The sequence below is a fragment of the Thamnophis elegans genome, chromosome 7 (genome assembly GCF_009769535.1).
Source record: "Thamnophis elegans isolate rThaEle1 chromosome 7, rThaEle1.pri, whole genome shotgun sequence".
Lineage (NCBI taxonomy): Eukaryota > Metazoa > Chordata > Lepidosauria > Squamata > Colubridae > Thamnophis > Thamnophis elegans.
This window is the reverse complement of record NC_045547.1, coordinates 83,426,421-83,451,106: the sequence shown is the minus strand read 5'-3', so window position 1 is coordinate 83,451,106 and position 24,686 is coordinate 83,426,421. Positions and strand designations below refer to the sequence as shown.

Here is a 24,686-nt window from a genome sequence, read left to right as displayed (position 1 = left end):
TGAAGCTAACAGAGGGTTTAATGGCTGCATGCCCTTCCCGTCGCCAATGCAGAGTTTCGTTCAGCAGATATATTCTCATCATGCCCAGAGAGAGAAATCTCTGCCTCTACCTAGGATCGAACTCCTAGGATCGGTTGTTAAAAGAAAGACGATGATGATGATGATGATTCTTGTGAACTATGGCGAAATCTGCTTGTCTGGATTTTAAGAAGCCTCTGAAGGCTTCTGATTTTCCTCCCAGCTGTAACCAGGTGGGTTTTGTGTCTAAAGCCCAGGTGGAATATGCTCCATCTAATTCTCTTTTTGTCACTTTGCCTGCCATCCGATGCTTTTAATCTTTTGTCAGCCACAAAAGAGTCGGAGAGCGAGTGGGCGAACACATCCATCGAAGAAGCCGCCAAACACGCTTAGTTGCAAAAGACATTGGTGTACAATAATCCCTTGGAGGAGAAACTTAGCTCATCTAACAAAATTTAGAGACGCAGAGGACATTTGGGGGGGGAAATACCCACCTTTCTCTAGTTCTCTCTATTTAGGAAGGTTTTGGGAGGGGAAAAAATGCAGTAGGTTGATCAAACATGTATTATTCAGAGTTCGGGAAGAAGGATGCGATGTTTTCTCTCTTTTTTCTTTAGCAAAACAGCGTCTACAACAGACAAGATGGTTTTTTTTTTTTTAAATCTCTCTGGAGGTTTGCAGGAAACAGCATTTTCAAAGTCACGGTTCCCCTCCTGCCCCAAAGGGTGTCGGGGAAACGATATTTCATGTTGATTTGTTTCAGATCAGAGATTCAAGAAATATATGCAGGGACACAGAGTCCCTGTCGCCGTGGCTCGGTAATTCAGCTAGGTGATTTCAATCCGCTGCCCCAAAGAATATCTTATAAAAAATGTTAGTTTTATTATGGGGGGGACTGCAGTCAGAGAAGGGGGAAAAAAGATGCATTGTAAGTTCCACGTAGAGTAATCAAAACATCAGTGTTTATCCTAGATCCTCAAATCCTCTGAATTGAAGTTCTTCCAATATTTATTTGAGCATCGAGAAAGGAGAAATAGAATAGAATAACAGAGTTGGAAGGGACCTTGGAGGTCTTCTAGCCCAACCCCCTGCTTAGGCAGGAAACCCTACAGCATTTAAGACAAATGGTTATCCAATCTCTTCTTAAAAACTTTCAGTGTTGGAGCATCCACAACTTCTGGAGGCAAGTTGTTCCACCGATTAATTGTTCACACTGTCAGGGAATTTCTCCTTAGTTCTAAGTTGCTTCTCTCCTTGATTAGTTTCCATCCGTTGCTTCGCAGTTTCCATCCGCTTCCATCTGTTTCCATCCGCAGCCCTTGAAGAGCATTCGGAGACTTCAGCTTGTCCAGAGCGCAGCTGCGCAAGCGATTGTGGGTGCACCTCGGTACACCCACGTTACACCTATCCTCCGCGAGCTGCACTGGCTGCCTATTGGTCTCCGGATACGCTTCAAGGTGCTAGTCGTCACTTATAAAGCCCTCCATGGTATTGGACCTGGGTACTTGAGAGACCGCCTGCTGCCAATTACCTCCCAAAGACCCATTAGATCCCACAGATTAGGCCTCCTCCGAATTCCATCCGCCGGCCAATGTCGATTGGCGACCACCCGGAGGAGGGCCTTCTCTGTGGCTGCTCCGACCCTCTGGAACGAACTCCCCGTGGAGATTCGGACCCTCACCACCCTTCAGGCTTTCCGCAAAGCCGTTAAAACCTGGCTGTTCCGACAGGCCTGGGGCTGATGAGTTCCCATCCCCGCTCGAATTGTGTGGCCGTTGAGTGCTTTTAAATTTTCTTTGTATTTTGTTCGCTTGTCCTTGTTTTTTGTTGTGTTATCCCCTCCCCGTGGTTTGTTAGCCGCCCGGAGTCCCTCCGGGAATAGTTTGTAGTTTGTAGTTTGTAGTTTATTATGATTTATAGGCCGCCCTTTTCCCTGAGGGGACTCAGGGCGGCTTACAATACATGGGAAGGGGGGTGCAAAACAAAAACACAAGACAGTGCATAAATAAAAATAAAACAATAAAACACAACTTTCATTCAACATTCGGGTGGGGCAAATTAGAATCTTATCCCCAGGCCTGATGGGATAGCCAGATCCTAAGGGCTGTGCGGAAGGTCTGGACGGTGGTGAGGGTGCGAATCTCCACGGGGAGATCGTTCCAAAGGGACGATAGGGCGACATAAAAGTGAAATAAAACCTAAACCTAAATCTATCTTGTCCTGCCCTCAGATGCTTTGGAGAATAGTTTGACTCCCTCCTCTTTAGGGGAGCTCCTTAGAGATTGGAAGACTGCTATCATGTCTCCCCTAGTCCTTCTTTTCATCAAACTAGATGTACCCATTTCCAGAAACCGTTCTCCAGTCGCCTAATCATCTTTCTTAATGGAATGTTAAAATAATAGCCACATGTCTAGGAATGAATCCCACAGGTACAACGCAATGGATTGAATGCACAGTCAAAGAACATCACAGCCCTCCTCACCACCAAGCACCCCAGGCTCAATTTCTTGACTTGGAAAAACTCCGGGGCCTAAAACCTTGGCCTGCCTACCTATCAATGACTACTTCAGCTTCGACCACAATAGCACACGAACTCACAATAGATACAAACTTATGGTAAACTGCTCCAAACTTGATGCCAGGGTTCCGAATAGCATCCAAAAGTAAATCAGAGTCCGAGGCAAAGTATTGCTCAAAGTTCCAATTTATTGAGAGAGCCATGTTGGCACATCTGGGAAAGCCCAAATCTGAAGGCTTCCTGGTTTTCCCCACCCAGTTGAAAGTTCAAGATCTTGCCTCCCACACCCACCAGTCCATCCCATGGTCCAATCTCCCACTGCCATGCTGGCAGATTCCTCCCATCCAGTTCTGGTCAAGTGCAGAGGTGCAAAGACAAAGGATGACCTTGGCTTTCTAGAAAGAATGTTGTTATGGCTACATAGCATCTAACTCCATACAATCCCATTTTCCCACCATAGAAAATGCATAGTAGAATAATAGAAAGTGAGGCAGGAGAAAGATTAAAAAAAAAAAAGATATCTGCAGGCTATGACAATTGATTGCAGAAAATATGACTTCAGCAGCTGAGTGGTCAATGCCTGGAATGCACTACCAGTGGTTTCTTCCCCAACCCCACCTCCCAAATTTTAACCTTAGACTGTCTACTGTGGACCTCACCCCATTCCTAAGAGGTCTTTAAGGGGCGTCCATAAGCTCACCAGCATGCCTACCATCCCTGTCCTAATTTCCCCTTGCATTTGTATTCATTTCATGTATTCATAATCACGTCTATACTTATATCTGTTATCTAATTCATGCTTGCCGAAATAAATAAATAAATAAATAAATAAATAAACCAATCAATAAATAAATCAATAAATAAACCAATCAATAAACCAATCAATAAACCAATCAACCAATCAACCAATCAACCAATCAACCAATCAACCAATCAACCAATCAACCAATCAACCAATCAACCAATCAACCAATCAACCAATCAACCAATCAACCAATCAATAACAAGGCTACCTGTGGGGCAGAAACGATCCAGAATCCCAGTTATAAGATGGATTGTGTTCCTAAGAAGATCGCCTACGTTAAAAGATCTTTTTTGTCCTAGCTGCACCGGAAATTCACCAGTCCCACCACAATGTTTTGGCATTTTAAGGGAATTTGGCATTTGGGGAACCCAGATGTGGGGGAAAGCCAACCTCTTCCCATCCTACTACACCAGGGCCAGCAAACATTCAAAGAGCCATTGGACCAGTGGTGAGATTCAAATAATTTACCAACCAGTTCTCTGCCCTAATGACCAGCTGGGTAGGCGGGGCTCGGTGGTCATGTGATCATGTGGGTGTGGCCAAGTCAATGTCACTCACGTCGATGGGTGCTTCGTCTTAGTTGTTACAATGGTAATAAGGGTTAACCGGAGAGGCAGTTTCTGTAAGCGAGGGCAATAAAGATTAGGCTAGAAACAACACCAGAATTTTTCCTTCCTGCCTTCCTTACAGGATTAACCCTGTAAAGTGGAAAGAAACAGAAGGAGATTTCTTCCATCAACCGGTTCTCCGAAGTGCTTAGAAAGTTACCAACCGGTTCTCCCGAATAGGTGCGACCACTGCATTTTGGACCCATTTCTCACAGAAAAAAAAAAACACCAGGAGCCGCAAAACCCTTTTGACATCTAAAATGAAGGTAACACTGCATTGGGGGTTGGGCTAGAAGACCTCCAAGGTCCCTTCCAACTCTGTTATTCTGATACCAGCCACAAGGAAGTCTTAACTCTGCAGAGGAAAATTGGGCTTAAAAGAATGTCCTCCATTTCGCTCTCTCGAGTCTGAACTTCAGGCTAATGGGTATCTGATTGAGTAATTTAATGGGAAAAGGCATGTAAAAAATTAAGCCACTTAGCTTAATTATAAGTAACGAGCCTTCCCCCAGATATTTCTCTGGCAGAAACGTGTGCCCTAAGGACATTTCTCACCATCTCCATCTATTAAAATTATGCAGCGCAGCCTGGAAAAAAGGAACGGTTGGGTGGAAATATATAGTGAAGAAGATCTGCAGAGGGCCGATATCCCTTCTCTTGAGCAAGATCCCACGCCTGATTTGAGAAAACGGCCAGTTGGGTTATCTGTTGATTATCCCCGTGTTCCGTCCTCCTAAAAGTCAGCCCCTTTTTCCTCAAAACAATGAATGTGAGGGTTGCCATAGAGCCTCCATGGCCAACCACAAAATTGGATTGAATATCTATTTTTTCTTTGACTTATAAAATCAATACTGAAAACTTCTGTCCTGGAGACAAATTCCTTGTGTATCCAACCACACGTGGCCAAATAAAGTATTATTCTATTCTGTTCTGTTCATTTTCCCATTTTATTCTGTCGTGTCCTGTCCTATTTTGTCCTGTCCTGTCTTACCCTACCCGTCCCTACCCTACCCTATTCCATTCCATTCTATTCCACTCCATTCCTTATTTTCCATTCCATTCCGTTCCCTGGTCCATTCTCTGATCTATTCCATTCCACTCCATTCCATATTTTCCATTCCATTCCCTGTTCCATTCTCTGATCTATTCCATTCCATTCCACTCCATTCCATATTTTCCATTCCATTCCCTGTTCCATTCTCTGATCTATTCCATTCCATTCCACTCCATTCCATATTTTCCATTCCGTTCCCTGGTCCATTCTCTGATCTATTCCATTCCATTCCACTCCATTCCATATTTTCCATTCCATTCCCTGTTCCATTCTCTGATCTATTCCATTCCATTCCACTCCATTCCATATTTTCCATTCCATTCCCTGTTCCATTCTCTGATCTATTCCATTCCATTCCACTCCATTCCATATTTTCCATTCCATTCCCTGTTCCATTCTCTGATCTATTCCATTCCATTCCACTCCATTCCATATTTTCCATTCCATTCCCTGGTCTATTCTCTGATCTATTCCATTCCATTCCACTCCATTCCATATTTTCCATTCCATTCCCTGTTCCATTCTCTGATCTATTCCATTCCATTCCACTCCATTCCATATTTTCCATTCCATTCCCTGTTCCATTCTCTGATCTATTCCATTCCATTCCACTCCATTCCATATTTTCCATTCCATTCCCTGGTCTATTCTCTGATCTATTCCATTCCATTCCACTCCATTCCATATTTTCCATTCCATTCCCTGTTCCATTCTCTGATCTATTCCATTCCATTCCATTCTATTCCACTTTCTTCCATTTTCTTTTCTTTTCTATTCCATTCCATTCTATTCTATTCCACTCCATTCCATATTTTCCATTCCATTCCATTCCCTGTTCTATTCTCTGATCTATTCCATTCCATTCCATTCTATTCCATTTTCTTTTCTTTATTCTATTCTATTCTATTCTATTCTATTCCATTCTATTCCATTCTATTCCATTCCATTCTATATTTTCCATTCCATTCCCTGTTCTATTCTCTGATCTATTCCATTCCATTCCACTCCATTCCATATTTTCCATTCCATTCCCTGGTCTATTCTCTGATCTATTCCATTCCATTCCACTCCATTCCATATTTTCCATTCCATTCCATTCCCTGTTCTATTCTCTGATCTATTCCATTCCATTCCATTCTATTCCATTTTCTTTTCTATTCTATTCTATTCTATTCCATTCCATTCCATTTTTTCCATTCCATTTCATTCCCTATTGTATTCCATTCCATTCCAAACCAATATGCCTCCCAAGGCTTAGCTGTCCTACCAAGGGTTGAGCACCATCATGAAATGGTGTTGGCGCAGATGGAACCCCAAACACCCCAATCTACAGAAAAGCAAAGTTGATCCGTCTCAACCTCATCAACTCCTCTGGCCCTGGTAGCAAGATCGGAGCATGGAATCCACTCTGTGGGTTGGTGACTTGAGTGGGAGATCCTCTTTGCTGTCTGTTGAGCTACCAAGACTCTTCTCATGCTGAACACACAACTGACTAGATTGATGATGGATGAAAGCCAACTCTGTCAGATGCAACAGGTGCCCTCCTCAATTGGTGAGGATGGCTGTTAAGAGAAAGAACAAAACCTCAACAGCTTTTGAACAGGAGAGTCCAATCCCATAAAGTATTAGCAGAAACAGTGGGAGGCTTGTCAAATTGCTGCAAAACATTTGAAGAGTCACGGACATAAATTATAAGGTTCAGCAATGTGCACCTTCTGCTAGGCATTATACTTAAGAAAGGTGCATTAATCAAAATAATAATAATAATAATAATAATAATAATAATAACAACAACTCCGCTGTTGCCGGTCCCAAGCCCGGATGAGAAAGGAGGAAGGTTGGGATCAGGTTGGCATCTGGTCCCGTAAAAAAAAACCCCGCCAACCCATACAATATGGTGAAAAAAACAAATAAGAATTCCATACCGCATCGGTCGTCGCGCGGGTTAACAAGGGCCGCGGCGGATGTTGGGGTCCCTGGACATCCGTCGACAAGTGGGCTACAAGTGGACCAGCCAACAAAACGACAAAAATATAGTGCAGATGAAAACCGTGCCATAATGGCCTGTTACTACAACTCAGAGCCAGAAAAAAGAGGCTATTTAAAGCGAATGTATGAATTATGGAAACAACAGTATCCAGATTCAAATGTTAGTGAACAACGACTAGCAGATCAAAGGCGATTTATTATACGGAATAAAGTGTTTAGTGAAGTTGAACATGAGGAAATTCAGGCAAATTGCAAAACCCCAAAAACAATATCACAAGCGGAAATAACTGATATTCAAGACACAACTAAAGACATTATAGTAGAACTCCCAGAAGAAGCTCTCGGGGAGGAAATAACACCACCACCACTAGAACCAGTTATCACTGAACCAACTGATGAACTAACTCAAAAACAAAAAGAATTGAAGGATAAGATCATGGAGCATTTTCTGCTTAATGAGGAAAGGCAACGTTTACCATCACTAAAAACTGTGCCTAAGAAAATTTTGGCCCCTATCATGAAAATGGTTAATGCAGTGTTTTCAACAATTGAACCGGGATCCATCTTGGAAACAAACCAGTTAATGTACAGCGCAGCTGTAATAGTCACTAATGAACTAGGCATTAAAATTAAAGTACCTAGTCATACAACAGAAAAAGCATCAAAGCCAAAGTGGAAAATCCGTTTAGAACAAAAAATCAAAAAATTAAGGGCAGATGCTAGTAACTTAAAGAACATGCATGAGCAACGGCTTAAAAACAACAAAATCATAGATCGGCTAATCAGGAGATATAGATTGGATACAAGAAACATCAATGAAGCTGTAGAGATTGTAAAACAGCAGATAACAGCAACAGCTAGAAAAATTGAAAGATATGAGGCACGAATCATCCAATATAAACAAAATCAGCAATTTCGATCAGACCAACGGCGTTTTTATCAAAGTCTTAATGTAAATGGTGACACCAAAAGTGAAAAACCAGAAAAACAGGCCACAGTTGAATTCTGGAAAGAATTGTGGGAAAATGCAAAGGACTACAACAAGGAAGCAAAGTGGATACATGACTTTGAGAAAAGCATTGGCAACAAACAAATGCAAGTATTAGAAATAACAACTGAGATGGTCAAAAATCGAGTTAAAAAGGTAAAGAATTGGACATCACCTGGAAAGGACCAATTACATGGTTTCTGGCTCAAATATCTGACCAGTTTACATGCAATATTGGCCAGGCAACTGAATGAAATTTTACAAAAGGGCCAAATTGATGAATGGTTGACAACTGGAAAAACATACTTGATTCAGAAAGATGCAACTAAAGGAACAACACCTGAAAACTACAGACCAATAACATGCTTGCCAACAACCTTCAAATTACTCACAGGCATTATTGCAGATAACATGATGGATTATTTGGAAACAAACAACATCTTGCCAGTAGAGCAAAAAGGCAACAAAAGAAGGAGCAGGGGCACCAAAGATCAGCTTCTAATTGATAAAATGATATTAGAAAATTGTAAGAACAGAAAAATGAACTTGAATATGGTCTGGATTGATTACAAAAAGGCATTTGACTCACTGCCACATAGTTGGATCATAAAATGCTTAGAAACAACTGGCATTAGCAAAAATATTACATCCTTTACTGAAAAGGCGATGAAACAATGGAGAACTGAGTTGGCAGTAGGGAATGAGATCTATGGAATGGTTAATATCAAGCGAGGAATTTTCCAGGGTGATTCACTTTCACCTCTTCTCTTCATCATCGCAATGATCCCACTATCAGTAATCTTAAAAAAAATGAAATTAGGCTACCAAACAGCCAAAGAAGCTGAAAAAATTTCACATTTACTATATATGGATGATTTGAAACTCTATGGAAAGTCAGAAATAGAAATCCAATCATTGACAAACACAGTCCGAGTATTCAGCACCGATATTTCAATGCAGTTTGGCATGGAAAAATGCGCCACTGTATCCATAAAAAGGGGCAAAATCACTGCATGTGAGGGAATTGAAATGCCCAATGGCCAATTAATTAAATGCAAAGAAAATGAAGCCTACAAATACTTAGGCATTCTGCAGTTGGATAACATCAAGCATGGAGAAGTAAAAACTATTGTCAGGCGAGAGTACACCAACAGAGTTAGGAAAATTTTAAAATCTAAATTGAATGGTGGAAATACAATCAAGGCCATAAATACCTGGGCAATACCAGTTATAAGATACACAGCTGGTATAGTTAACTGGACACAAGCTGATTTGGACCTTTTGGACCGAAAAACCAGGAAACTAATGACAATGCACTACAGTTTACATCCACGTGGTGATACTGATAGACTATACCTGCCCCGAAAATCAGGTGGCAGAGGATTATTACAAGTGAAGCAAACAGTTGAAGAAGAAAAACATGGACTGGCTGATTATTTAAAAGAAAGTCAAGAACATCTATTAATCGAAGTAAAGAACAAAAATCTACTGAAGGCCCAACAGACGAAACAAGAATACAGAAAAGATGTGATAAAATCAAGAATGGAGAGTTGGCAGAACAAAGCACTGCATGGCCAATTTCTGGAAAAAATAAAAGATAAAGTGGACAGTGAACAAACTTGGTTATGGTTAACAACAGGTACATTAAAGAAAGAAACAGAGTCACTAATCCTGGCTGCACAAGAACAAGCTGCACAACACAAATGCCATTAAGGCCAAAATCGAAAAATCCTCTGATGATGCCAAATGCAGACTTTGCAAAGAAGCTGATGAAACTATTGATCACATACTCAGCTGTGTAAAAAAATCGCACAGACTGATTATAAATTGCGGCACAATTCAGTAGCACAAATGATCCATTGGAATTTGTGCAAAAATTATAATATCAAAACAGCAACAAACTGGTGGGAACATCAGCCTGAAAAAGTCACCCAAAATCAGATGGTCAAGATCTTGTGGGATTTTCGCATACAAACAGACAAAATACTGGCGCATAATACACCAGACATCACACTGGTTGAGAAAAATAAGGTCACAATCATAGACATCGCAATACCAGGTGACAGCAGGGTCGCCGAGAAGGAACATGAAAAAATCGCAAGATACCAGGACTTAAAAATCGAAATTCAATGACTATGGCACAAACCAGCAGTGGTAATTCCAGTGGTAATTGGCACACTGGGTGCTATTCCAAAAGCACTGGAATTACATTTAAAACAGTTAAAAATTGACAAAATCACCATCAGTCAAATGCAAAAAGCCGCACTGCTTGGATCTTCACGCATATTACGAAAATACGTTACGACGTCCTAGGCCCCTGGGTGGGGCCCGACTAGTAATCAATGCCAAATCCGGCGAAACAACTGGCCGCTGTGATACAATTGTATAATAATAATATGATTGTCTTTGGTTCTGCGAACTGGTATTAAAAAAAAAAGCTTCTGAGGATCATCCCTACTGCATGATCGTCGGAAACTTTTTCCAAGCTTTTTAACAGCTGAAAGTGAAAAAAATAATTGGCCACGCCCACCCAGTCACATGACCCCACCCCGCCAAGCCACACCCACAGAACCGGTGGGGTCATGTGACTGGGTGGGCGTGACCAATTTTATTTTTTGGTTGGGCCGCCTGGAAATCACATGTTCCTCTCTGCCGAACTGTGCATCACGACTCTCGTGCATATTTTACATTTATTCATTCTGAGGTGCTGAGACTCTTGAGACAAAGGGCCACAAGCAGCCGTTCTCCCGTTGCGAAGGGAGCCAATCCAGTGTCGGTGATCGCAATGCCGTTCCTTCCGGTCTGCGTCCCCATTCTCTACCCACGGCGGCTGCTTCCTCGTCCTTTCTTTTATGACGGTCCATCATCCGTTACATTGACTTGAGGACAACCTTGGGGGGTGGAGAAAAAGGTGGTCAGTCAGCCTGATTGGAGGTCAAGGGAGTCGGCTGGTGATTGACGCTGTCATTGGTTAGTGTTCTGACTGAGGCTTCCCAAGAGCCCGAAGCAAACGCCTGGTCCCGAGAAAAAACACCCTTTTATTTATCTACTGTCAATTCTGCTCCTTCAGATCCAGCCAAGACTTTCAAGGGAGGATTTACGGTCACAGACCTTATCTGGCTTGGAGAGCTGCCAGGCCGAGATCTGCAGAACTTGGCAAAGAGTCTCGGAGAGTCATGAACCAATGAAGCGAACTCCACTCCCCTTTCACTCCTCTTTTATTTCCTCTGGGAGGGGCCATTCACCCTCCACCTGTGGCCTTACTCCCAAGTCGACCCCTGTTCTTTAGCTCTTCCCTTCATCTGGCAACTCTGCGCATGCACACACTGGGAACAGGCTCCAGCTGTTCTTCTGCCTCACTGATGTCTGACTCTGAAGGCAGCTGATAACTGTCAGACGGCCCTGGACCCCTCTCTGCCTCCGACAGAGAGCCCTCATCAGAGCCCTCCCCAGACTCCAGGACATGCTAATTTTCCTCTGTAAAATTCCACGTGTAACAACAGGATTTCAATGAAAATCAAACTCACATTCCCCCCCCTTACTTACCCCAGCTGATCGTGGTGGCTTTATTCGGTTTTTCTTGTTCCTGTATGCAGTGGCTAGCTTTACCTTATAACCTTCTCCTAAGTAGGAACTGTCTGTAGAGGAAAAATGAAAGCTTTCAATGAAATAACATTCAGCACGGCAGATGAGAATTATTTCCTCCCCCTGGTTAATGTTAATTAATGTAATAGCAGAGGATAAAATCGAAAATAGTTTGCAAACTTCAAATGCTCAGACTAACATGGACATTGTGGTCTTTAAGCTTTCAAAATACAAGTCTTCCTCTCTCTCTCCCCCCCCCAAAAAAAAGCCTCTTATATTTTTCCTTTGGGTTATGAGGATTTTGGGATAATAGACAGACAGACAAGACAGGAAGATAGAGAGACAGACAGACAGATAGATGGACAGATAGATAAGGCTGGAAGATAGACAGATGGATAGATAGATAGAAAGATGATAAATAGATAGATGATAAATAGATAGAAAGATAGATGATAGGATAGATAGAAAGGTAGATAGATGATGGATGGATGGATGGATGGAGAGGGAGAGTGACAGATAGATGGACAGATAGATAAGACAGGAAGATAGATGGATGGATAGATAGAAAGATGATAAATAGGTAGTAGATAGATGATAAATAGATAGAAAGATAGATAGATGATAGGATAGATAGATAGATAGATAGATAGATAGATAGATGATGGATGGATGGATGGATGGATGGATGGAGAGGGAGAGAGATTGACAGATAGACGGACAGATAGATAAGACAGGAAGATAGATGGATAGATAGATAGAAAGATGATAAATAGATAGATAGTAGATAGATGATAAATAGAAAGATAGATAGATGATAGGATAGATAGAAAGATAGATGATGGATGGATGGATGGATGGATGGATGGATGGATGGATGGATGGAGAGGGAGGGAGATGGACAGATAGCTAAGATAGGAAGATAGATGATAGGATAGATAGATAGATGGATTGGTGGATAGATGGGTGGATGGAGAAGGAGAGAGATTGACAGAGATAGATGCAGGCAGGCAGGCAGGCAAGAAGGAGGAAAGAGAGTAAAAGAAACAGAAAGAAAAGGAAGGAATGAGGGAAGAGAAAGAAAGAAAGAAAGAAAGAAAGAAAAAAAAAAAAAAGAAAGAAAGAAAATGAATGCCTATTTCTTGGCCTCTTCTCGTAACAGAATAACAGAGCTGGAAGGGACCTTGGAGGTCTTCTAGCCCAACTCTCTGCTCAAGCAGGAGACCTTATATCACTCAGTGGTTGTTGAGTCTCTTCTTGGAAACCTCCAGTGTTGAAGTACCCACAACTTCTGGAGGCAAGTCATTCACAATCAGGAAATTCCTCCTTAGATCTAGGTTGCGTCTCTCCTTGTTGAGTTTCCACCCATGGCTTCTTGTCCTGCCTTCAGGTGCTTTGGAGAATAGCTTGTCTCCCCTCTTCTTTGGGGCAGCCCCTCAAATATTGGACCCCAGCTATCCCTACTCCTTCTTTCCATGAAACCAGACAGAAGAAGGAAATGAAGAGGGTTGCCTTTGTATCTATTGAAAATCAACCCACACTGTTTATCAAGATTAGGGTTTTTTTAGCCTAGGTCAGTGTTTCTCAACCTTGTCAACTTGAAGATGTCTGGACTTCAACTCCCAGAATTCCCCAGCCAGCGAATGCTGGCTGGGGAATTCTGGGAGTTGAAGTCCAGACATCTTCAAGTTTGTCAAGGTTGAGAAACACGGGCCTAGGTCCTGCCTTGGTCACATAGATAGCAAACCAGTTCACCTCTGCGAAGGGAAAGAATAATTTCAAATAGTTTCCCCTCTCCCTCTATTTTAAGAGTGTCTTTACATGAGGACGTGGTAGCTCAGTGGCTAAGATGCTGAGCTTGTCGATCAGAAAGGTCGGCGGTTTGGCGGTTTGAATCCCTAAGCGCCGCGTAATGGAGTGAGCTCCCGTGACTTGTCCCAGCTTCTGCCAACCTAGCAGTTCAAAAGCACGTAAAAAATGCGAGTAGAAAAATAGGAACCACCTTTGGTGGGAAGGGAACAGTGTTCCGTGCGCCTTCGGCGTTGAGTCATGCCAGCCACATGACCACGGAGACGTCTTCGGACAGTGCTGGCTCTTCGGCTTTGAAATGGAGATGAGCACCGCCCCCTAGAGTCGGGAACGACTAGCACTTACGTACGAGGGGAACCTTTACCTTACATGAGGTAGAGCAGACGGCTAGAGATACGGTCTAATCTTCTGAAAAACATTTTACTTAAATAATAGGATCATGGGGGGTTCCCCCACATCTCTGGAGAGATGCACGAGTATTTACTCCAAAATGCATCCATCATTTCTGCTCTCGGCTATCAGGATAAATAAACAGCTATAATTTTGGTGGTGAATGTCGTGCAAGAGACCTCTCTTTTCTCCAGCTTCCCTAAGGCATCCTTCCAAAGATTTAAAAGTTACATGAACAGCGTCATCATCCCGCCAATGAGCTATACACATCTTTTCCCAAGAGACCCCAGTTCCATAATGGAGCTATCAACCTGCCCCATGGCGACATCAGTTATGCATAGAAAATAAAAAGATTTTAGCAGCCACATTCCCCTCGCCCCCCCTCCCCCCGTCTTTCTCTCTCTCCCAGGCGACCTTAGTAAGGATAACACATTTCGGACAGAGATGAATTCGTTCTTGAATAGAAGGTGCTGAAGGTGCTATTGGTCTATTATTGATTCCTGGGGAGAACCTCCCCCCCCCCACTAGATATGGGCTTGGTATGTAAATTCATGAGGAAGTTGAGACCAACTCAAATATTATTTTCAGGAAAGAGAAGAAGAAGGAAGAAAGGGAATGGAGGCCCTGCAGATTTTGGGGTTCAAATGTTTGATACCAATACATAGGAAGATACATTTATCTCTATCTATCTATCTATCTATCTATCTATCTATCTATCTATCTATCTATCTATCTATCTCTATCTATCTATCTATCTATCTATCTATCTATCTATCTATCTATCTATCATCCATCCATCCATCTATCTATCTATCTATCACCTATCTATCGTCCCTTTCTATCTATCTACCATATATCATCACCATCATCATCATCATCATCATCATCATCATCTTCTTCTTCTTCTTCTCTTCCTCCTCCTTTTCCTCCTCCTCCATCATCTGTATACTCTCTCTCTCTCTCTCTCTCTCCATCCATCCATCCATCCATCCATCTATATATCTATCACCTATCTATCGTCCCTTTCTATCTATCTACCATATATCATCATCACCATCATCATCATCATCATCATCATCATCATCTTCTTCTTCTTCTTCTCCTTCTCCTCCTCCTCCTCCTCCTCCTCCTCCTCCTTCTTCTTCCTCCTCCTCTTCTTCTTTCTCTCCTCCTCCTCCTTTTTCTCCTCCTCCTCCATCATCTGTATACTCTATCTATCTATATATCTATCTATCTATCTATCTATCTATCTATCTATCTATCTATCTATCTATCTATCTATCTATCATCTATCATCTATCATCTATCTATCTATCATCCATCCATCCATCCATCCATCCATCCATCCATCCATCCATCCATCCATCCATCTATCTATCTATCACCTATCTATCGTCCCTTTCTATCTATCTACCATATATCATCACCATCATCACCATCACCATCATCATCATCATCATCTTCTTCTTCTTCTTTCTCTCCTCCTCCTCCTCCTCCTTTTCCTCCTCCTCCATCATCTGTATACTCTCTCTCTCTCTCTCTCTCTCCATCCATCCATCCATCCATCCATCCATCCATCCATCTATATATCTATCACCTATCTATCGTCCCTTTCTATCTATCTACCATATATCATCATCACCATCATCATCATCATCATCATCATCATCTTCTTCTTCTTCTTCTTCTTCTTCTTCTTCTTCTTCTTCTTCTTCTTCTCCTTCTCCTTCTTCTTCTCCTCCTCCTCCTCCTTCTTCTTCCTCCTCCTCTTCTTCTTTCTCTCCTCCTCCTCCTTTTTCTTCCTCCTCCTCCATCATCTGTATACTCTATCTATCTATCTATCTATCTATCTATCTATCTATCTATCTATCTATCTATCTATCCATCCATCCATCCATCCATCCATCCATCCCTCTCTGTATCTATCATCTCTCCCTCCCCCCTCCTCTCTCCGCATCTATCCATCCATCTATCCATCCTTGTTAAACCACAAGGAGATCCCCATTAACATTTTTTCCTTGGGAGCAGAGGCGAGATAGAATTGTGTTCTTGCTCTCCCTTTCAACATTCCCATACTGTAGATGCAAATACCACGTCTCAATGTTCACCTAATATTGAGAGGCCTGTTCCATTTGTGCAGCGCACAACGCCCAACTCCTCCTCCGGAGACTCCTGGCCTCCCCATATCCCCTTTCTCCTCCTCCGCTTCGATTATCTCATTCTTTCTTCGTTGAGCGTAGCTGCCTCTATTTCCCAGCGCAAAGCCTTCATCATTCCTACCCCGTGGAAATTGATTTACAGGGACGAAACCTGTTTCCTGCATCTCCTCCCCGCGACTGGAGGCCACCACAGGAGTGATTTGTAGGCAGGAATGGCAGCCCTTCTCCGCCAAGACCGTATTTCAAAGGACGCTTACGGATTTACGCACTTGTGAGAAATCGCACAGTTGCTGTTTTTCAATCTGCGTTCTTGAAAAGTTGCAAGGGAAGGGACCGGGCTGCGGGAGACAGTGTGTGTGTGTGTGTTTGTGTGTTTCCTAAAGCAACCTGAAAGAGCAGCCGTATATTTTGGGATGGTTTTTTTTATTTGCATTTCCATCATTCGAGCCACGTTGGGATTCGTGGTCAAGCGAGCCACACTTTCTAAAGGTGTCCATTTGTGCCTGTGCAGCAGGCCTGAGGGGGGGGGGGAGAAAGAGGAAAGGGGGCGGGGGGGGGCTTGGTCTGATTTTCATAGGACATTTTGCTTCTTTTGAGAATCCTTTGGGAGAATTTCAGGGCAACCGTCTCCCTATTAATAGTAGGTGACCCAACATTGGAAGCCAGTTTGAAAGCACTACAAAGTCAAGGCAAATAGCAGGCTTCACTCCTCCTCCTCTCCCTTTCTTCTTTCTTCTTTCTCTCCTCCTCCTTTCCTACTTTTCTCTTTCCACTTCCTTCCTTCCTCCTCTCCTTCTTTTCTCCTCTTCTTTCCCCCTTTCCTCCTCCTCCACCTCTTGTCCTTCCCCTCTTCTCCTTTTCTCCTCCTCCTTTCCCCCTTCTCTCTTTCCTGCTCCTCCCCCTCTCCCTTTCTCCTCCTCTTGTCCTTCCCCTCTTCTCCTTTTCTCCTCCTCCTTTTTCCCCTTCTCTCTTTCCTGCTCCTCCCCCTCTCCCTTTCTCCTACTCTTCTCCTTCCCCTCTTCTCCTTTTCTCCTCCTCCTTTTCCCCTTCTCTCTTTCCTGCTCCTCCCCCTCTCCCTTTCTCCTCCTTTTCTCCTTCCCCTCTTCTCCTTTTCTCCTCTTTCTTTCCCCCCTTCTCTTTCCTGCTCCTCCCCCTTTCTCCTCCTCTTGTCCTTACCCTCTTCTCCTTTTCTTCTCCTCCTTTTTCCCCTTCTCTCCTTCCTGCTCCTCCCCCTCTCCCTTCCTCCTTCTCTTCTCCTTCCCCTCTTCTCCTTTTCTCCTCCTCCTTTTTCCCCTTCTCTCTTTCCTGCTCCTCCCCCTCTCCCTTCCTCCTCCTCTTGTCCTTCCCCTCTTCTCCTTTTCTCCTCCTCCTTTTTCCCCTTCTCTCTTTCCTGCTCCTCCCCCTCTCCCTTCCTCCTTCTCTTCTCCTTCCCCTCTTCTCCTTTTCTCCTCCTCCTTTTTCCCCTTCTCCCTTTCCTGCTCCTCCCCCTCCCCCTTTCTCCTCCTCTTGTCCTTCCCCTTTTCTCCTTTCCTCCCCCTCCTCCTCATGTCAGTTCAGCTCTCTGCAAGGGATTTTCAACTCACCCAGATAGGGGAACGTATTCATCACTTGTGTCCTCGTTTGGCTCAACATGTGGATTTCCTTGCTTCCTGGCGGGAGGGTCCTCCCCAGGGTAAAATGGGGGTGCGTGGGAGAGCTGGGACTTTGGCACCACGAATTCTGAACCGGGTGCCGGATGACGGGCATCTTTTTTTCCCTATGGAAAGAAAAACCAAAACCAGTCAAGGGGGATATTTGGTCCTCGGAGGCCTCTGAGCTTCAAATTTCCTTTCTTGCAGATGTTTCATGGCCCAACGAGGTAACGGCATCAGTGCTAAAAGGGTGGATGATGATGAAGAGAGTAGGAGGAGAGAGGAGGAAGAGGAGGAGGAAGAAAAGAAGGAGGAGGAGAACTGGGGGGGGGGTCCTTGGTGCTCTCTGAACTTGGTGGTTTTCTTGCAGACGTTTCCTGACCCAATGAGGTAACAGCATCAGTGCTAGAAGGGAGGAGGAGGAGGAGGAAGAGGAAGAGAAGGAGGAGGAGGACTGTGGGGTCCTTGGTGCTCTCTGAGCTTGGTGGTTTCCTTGCCGACGTTTCATTACCCAACTAAGTAACATCATCAGTGCTAGAAGGGAGGAGGAGGAGGAGGAGGAGGAGGAGGAGGAGGAGGAAGAGGATGAAGAGGAGGAGGATGAAGAAGGAGGGGAGAGGAAGAGAAGGAGGAAGAGAAGAAGGAGGAGGAGAACTATGGGGTCCTTGGTGCTCTCTGAGCTTGGTGGTTTTCTTGCAGACATTTCCTGACCCAAAATAAGTAACCTCATCAGTGCTAGAAGGGAGGAGGAGGACGAAGAGAGGAGGAGAAGAAAGGAGAAGAGGAGGAGGAGGAGGAGCAGTGTGTTCTCTGGTGCTCTCTGATAGTTCACTTCATTGGATCTACACATCAGGTAAAAAGAACACAAGCTTTGTGGAACAACACATCCTTCCTGCCCAGAAACTCACCTCAAGAATTATACAATTCTTGGGAAGGACTTTGTGGAATATGTCCACCTTTGAGGTCCTCTTCCCCCAGTTCAAGGTGACGTCCCTCTGCGTGTTTTGTTCACGTAATCCATTTCTAGTTCAAATATTGTGTGTGTCCTTCACATTTGCTGTGTACACGAAGCAAGAGCACACTTTCCTTTCGCTCCTTGTTGTGGCTTCTCCAAATGCCACTTACAGTGTGAAATAACATCAGGAATCCACCCCCACTTTCTCTCTCTCTCTCTCTTTCCACTTTCTGCCCTTTTCTACGTTGCCGCAGGTATTTGCAGATGTCTATTGATGCAACTTGGTTCTGCATTTTGGAAAGGGGTCGAGCGAGGAGAAATTGTGATATCACAATAGAGGAACTCTAAAATTGCACCCACCCACCCCTCTTCTTTGTGCCTGTGGAGGTCAGGGAACAAAGAGGACCAGAAGAAAAAGATATGTATGTATAGTAAACTATAAATGGACACATTTCCCTGATGTGTTGAACAAGACGTATGGAAATCACAAGTAGGCCGAAAATGTGACAATCTTGTCCCCCGAATGGTCTCCTAGGCAACTGATACTCTGAATATGAGACGTGAGATTGAGTTATTATAGCTGAGAGACACATCCAGCATCCCTATGATTAATCTACCTTTAACGCCACCTCGAGCGCTCACTATTAAACGTAAGTGATTCCACAACTTAATTGTTTCATTTAAGCACTGTCTTTCCCCCTCCTTCTCCTGGAATTAATATCCGTGGGCTGCTGTAGTTTTAATTCCTTTATATAAGATCTATTTCTCCTCACTTTCCTGGGTACTTTATGGGTCTCCTCTGCTACCCTTTAAATGCCTTTTTTTTTAAAAAAACAACAACCCTGAGATGGGCAATGTATTGCATTTAATTTTTGGAAAGGCCTTTGCAGGGATAACGTAACAAGGCAAGATCTTGGCTGTGTCAACAGGACTAAACTTCCCTTATATGCACGGACAAGGTGGCGGGGGGGGTTCAATCGTGCTGCTATATAGGTACTTATATAGGTACTTATCAACTTATGGCCAAGGATTTCCATTTCTATGCGAGACAGTGGCTAACAGAATATAGAGTAGAGTAAAGTAGAGTAGAGTAGAATATAATAGAGAAGAGGAAAGAAGAGAAGAGAACAGAATGAAGAATAGAATATATAGAGTAGAGTGAAGTGGAATGGAATGGAATAGAAGAGAAGAGAATAAAAGATAATAGAGGAGAGGAAAGAAGAGAAAAGAAAAGAAGAGAATATAATGAAGAAGAGAATATAGAGAAGAGAAGAGGAGAATAGAGGAGAGGAGAGAACAGGAGAAGAGAAGAGAACGGAATGAAGAATACAATATAGAGTAGAATAGAGTAGAGTAGAGTAGAGTAGAATATGATAGAGAAGAGGAAAGAAGAGAGGAGAACAGAATGAAGAATAGAATATATAGAGTAGAGTAGAGTGGAGTGGAATGGAATGGAATAGAAGAGAATAGAGGAGAGGAAAGAAGAGAAGAAAAGAGAAAAGAAAAGAATATAATGAAGGATAGAATATAGAGAAGAAAAGAGTAGAAAAGAGGAGAGGAGAGAACAGGGGAAGAGAAGAGAATGGAATGAAGAATACAATATAGAGTAGAGTAGAGTGGAGTGGAGTGGAATAGAAGAGAATAGAAGAGAATAGAGGAGAGGAAAGAAGAGAAGAGAAAAGAAAAGAAGGGAATATAATGAAGAATAGAATATAGAGAAGAGAAGAGTAGAATAGAGAACAGGAGAAGAGAAGAGAATGGAATGAAGAATACAATATAGAGTAGAACAGAACAGAATAGAATGCAGAATAGAACAGAATAGGACATAATTATTTATTGGCCAACTACGATTAGGCACACAAGGCATTTGTCTCCAGTCCATAAGCTCTCCATTGTTCTTAAACGTCATTCCCCCCCTTAAAGCTCTCCAAGAGATGGTCTTCATATAATCACACTTAGCACTAGCACGTAGACTTATATACCACTTCACCGTGCTTTTACAGCCCTCTCTAAGCGGTTTACTGAGCCAGCCTTTTGCCCCCAACAATCTGGGTCCTCATTTTACCCACCTCGGAAGGATGGAAGGCTGAGTCAACCTTGAGCTGGTCAGGATCAAATTGCTGGCAGTGGGCAGAGTTTAGCCTGCCATACTGCATTCTAACCACTGTGCCACCAGGAAGGAGATTGAGGAAGGAAGGAAGGAAGGAAGGAAGGAAGGAAGGAAGGAAGGAAGGAAGGAAGGAAGGCTGAGTTGACTTTGAGCTGGTCGGGATCGAACTCCTGACAGAGGGCAGAGTTTAGCCTGCCATACTGCATTCTAACTACTGTGCCACCAGGAAGGAGATTGAGGAAGGAAGGAAGGAAGGAAGGAAGGAAGGAAGGAAGGAAGGCTGAGTTGACTGAGCCAGTCAGGATCGAACTCCTGACAGAGGGCAGAGTTTAGCCTGCCATACTGCATTCTAACCACTGTGCCACCAGGAAGGACACTGAGGAAGGAAGGAAGGAAAGAAGGAAGGAAGGAAGGAAGGAAGGAAGGAAGAAAGGAAGGAAGGAAGGAAGGCTGAGTTGACTTTGAGCCAGTCAGGATCGAACTTCTGACAAAGGGCAGAGTTTAGCCTGCCATACTGCATTCTAACCACTGTGCCACCAGGAAGGACATTGAGGAAGGAAGGAAGGAAGGAAGGAAGGAAGGAAGGCTGAGTTGACTTTGAGCTGGTCAGGATCGAACTCCTAACAGAGGGCAGAGTTTAGCCTGCCATACTGCACTCCAACCACTGTGCCACCATGGCGCCTTTCTAAACCTTACAGAGCAGACGGTTCGATGGAACAGAAATCACGGAGCGCTACCTTCCTGAACCGCACCTTAGGATGTAATCCGGTTCGGGTTCCGTCAGATGGCTTTGATTGGGCAACGCTTGCCACGTGTCAAACGCTCTGGCTTCCCACGGCTCCTGTTTTGGTTGGGCCTTGGCTCTTCTCACCACCTCCATGGATTTCCTGCTGATTCTCGCACCGGAGTCCATCACCTTCAACGGCTTCCTCTTCCAGTTGATGGGTGTGTACCAAGCCACGGCCTAGAAAAGAGACAGGACTGTTCTGAGCCAGCTCCCCAAACACGGCGAACCCTCCGACGTGAACTCAAGATCCCTTCAGGAGGAGCGCCAGCGGCCCCCGGCAAAAAGTTTCTCTCACAGGCTGACAAGAACGTCCGTCTGTCCGTCCGTCCAGAAGATGAGTAGTTGCCTGCCACATCTATTCATCTCCACCCCCTGCCTTTTATCCCCAGAGCTAGGGTGGGGCTTTGCTAGCAGCGGTGGCTCTTCCGTCCCAAGGACCGGCCCATAGATTTCCACTGCTCTCCTCTCCTCTGCCTTCTGTGCATCCATGAATCAGACCCCGGACCCAGCTGTTCCTCCTCTTCCTCATCAGCCACATCCCCTGCCTTTGATCCCCAGAGCTAGAAGGGGCTTCGCTAGCAGCAGTGGCTCTTCCGTCCCAAGGACCGGCCCATAGATTTCCACTGCTCTCCTCTCCTCTGGCACATCTATTCATCTCCACCCCCTGCTTTTTATCCCCAGAGCTAGGATGGGACTTCGCTAGCAGCGGTGGCTCTTCCGTCCCAAGGACCAGCCCATAGATTTCCACTGCTCTCCTCTCCTCTGTGCATCTGTGCATCAGGCACTGGGCCCAGCTGTTCCTCCTCTTCCTCATCAGCCATCTCCAGACCTGGGGGCTGTTGACTCTCCATCTGATGGACAGCCCAGGCTCCACCTCTCTCTCTCCCTCTCTCCCTCTCTCTCTCTCTCTCCCTCTCTCTCTCCCTCTCTCCCTCTCCCTCTCCCTCTCCCTCTCCCTCTACCTCTACCTCTACCTCTACCTCTACCTCTACCTCTACCAGCTCCATTCCCTCTTCCCCCTCGGAGCTCCCAGGTTGCCTTGATGCTGACCCTGATTCCCACGCATCTTCCTTTTCCTCCACCACCACCACCACCACCTCCTCCTCCTCCTCCTCCTCCTCCTCCTCCTCCTCCTCCTCCTCCTCCTCCTCCTCTGATTTGGGAGCTGGATGGGCCAGTGGCTGGCAGGCTACAACAAGGACCTTGATTTACCTAGGAAGGCCAGGCTGCTACCTGGAATTCTAGCTACCTAGAATTTTATTTCTAAAACAAATAAGGAAAAAAAAGGAGAGCATTTGGTGACCCTTTTCCTACTCAGCTGGAATCTCTGCTTGCCCGATTTGAATGGGAGATTCTCCTCGTCTTACCACCTTCTGTTTAGTGACCGTTCGCAGTCCTGACGGCGTTGAAAAAAGGGACTCGTGATCGTTTTCCACACTTAATGACATGGCAGCCTCCCCAAAGTGATCAGGCTTCAGATGCTTGACGACTGACTCATACTTATGACAGCCGTGGCATCCCAGGATCATGTGATCCCACTTTGTGACCTCCTGACCAGGTTCACTTAACGACCGTGTTCAACTCACTTAACTGAAGTGGTTCACTGTGATAGCTGTGACAAGGAAAGTCGTGCAATGGGGCAAAACTCACTTAGCGATGGTCTGGTTTAGCAACAGAAATGTTGGGCTCAGTTCTGGTCATAAACCGAGGACCGCCTGCATTCATTGAAAAAGCAACAACGGCGGGGGAAGAGTCACCTGGCCGGAAGGATGGCAAAGGATGGTGGTGCAGTCGGGCCCAGATTGAAACCTGTCCAGCTCCTTCCAGAGATAATCCGAGGGAGGATTATGGGGCCTGTTCGAATCCATGGACCAGACCTGCAAGAGAGCACAAGGGAGCATGAAGCCTCACATCCATGGCCACCTGAATTTCACCCCAGGAAGAGGAGATTTAGTCTAAAAAATAGATGAGGTTATTGAGCCAATGACAGAAAACAACAAGAAGAAAATACGTCCCGTTGCCTGGCTCAACTTCCAGATCATTCTACTGGGTTGATTGACAGCCTTCATCGCCGTTGCTATACCACTTCATTCTGAGCACTTTCTAAGTGGTGCAACTATTGTTATGAACACGTTGTGAGGGAAGGAAGGAGGTCGATGATAACACTAGAGAGTGGGATTGTGCAGTTGTGGCCACTACCTTTTTTTTTTTTTTGGACTCCTGGAAGGAAGGAAGGAAGGAAGGAAGGAAGGAAGGAAGGAGGGAGGGAGGGAGGGAGGGAGGGAGGGAAGGAATACAGAAAAACAAAGTTAGAAGGGACCTTGGAGGTCTTCCAGTCCCATCTCCTGATCAATGAGCCGAGGTGGTGCAGTGGTTAGGGTGCAGTACTGCAGCCACTTCAGCTGACTGTTATCTGCAGTTCAGTTCAGCGGTTCAAATCTCACCGGCTCAAGGTTGACTCAACCTTCCATCCTTCCGAGGTGGGTGAAATGAGGACCCAGACTGTGGGGGCGATATGCTGACTCTGTAAACTGCTTAGAGAGGGCTGAAAGCCCTATGAAGCGGTATATAAGTCTAACTACTATTGCTATCAAGCAGGAGAACCTTCTACCATTTCAGACAGGTGGCTATCCAGTCTCTTCTTGAAACCTCCAGTGATGGAGAAGGAAGGAAGGAAGGAAGGAAGGAAGAAAGGAAGAAAGGAAGGAAGGAAGGAAGGAAGGAAGGAAGGAAGGAAGGCACAGATGTTGCCACAACTTGACAGCATATTTAATATTCCATTCTACAGAGTAGAGAATTTTGAATTCCGGTAGTTCTGTATAATGAACTGTTTTTCATATTTCACTCACCGTCACACAGGATTTCGGCTTCATTCTGATGTTGGGGGGGAATTTAAAAATTGCTGCTGGCTGGCCATTAATATTCTGCTGAAGAGTATAATCGCCAATGCTCTCTTCTTTGTCAAATGAATCGTTGAGTATCTTCACATAATGGCCCCTAAAATGAACTTCAGTAATTTTAAGATCCCCAACACTATTTAAAAAAAAAGAAGGGAACAAAACTCGGTTAGACAACACAGCCTTATTGGGGATGGTCTGTCTGTCTATTGTCTCTGTCTGTATATCTGTCCGTCTGTCTGATTGTCCGTCCGTCCATCCATCCCTATCTCTATCTCTATCTCTATCTCTATCTCTCTCTCTATCTCTATCTCTATCTCTATCTCTATCTCTATCTCTATCTCTATCTCTCTCTCTCTCTCTCTCTCTCTCTCTCTCTCTCTCTC

General features: G+C 44.4%; 1 protein-coding gene across 1 annotated transcript in view; it reads right to left on the bottom strand.

The window, feature by feature from the left end:
• Nucleotides 1–6,526: 6,526 nt before the first annotated feature.
• Nucleotides 6,527–24,686, bottom strand: part of LMNTD1 (lamin tail domain containing 1) — a 33,172-nt gene continuing 15,012 nt past the window's right edge. The window contains exons 5-10 of the mRNA XM_032221898.1: nucleotides 24,253–24,436; nucleotides 23,161–23,280; nucleotides 21,369–21,580; nucleotides 17,504–17,676; nucleotides 11,527–11,618; nucleotides 6,527–6,565 (exon numbers count right to left, since the gene is read on the bottom strand). Coding sequence (XP_032077789.1) covers nucleotides 6,527–6,565; nucleotides 11,527–11,618; nucleotides 17,504–17,676; nucleotides 21,369–21,580; nucleotides 23,161–23,280; nucleotides 24,253–24,436 — 820 coding nt within the window. The remainder of the gene's footprint in view (nucleotides 6,566–11,526; nucleotides 11,619–17,503; nucleotides 17,677–21,368; nucleotides 21,581–23,160; nucleotides 23,281–24,252; nucleotides 24,437–24,686) is intronic.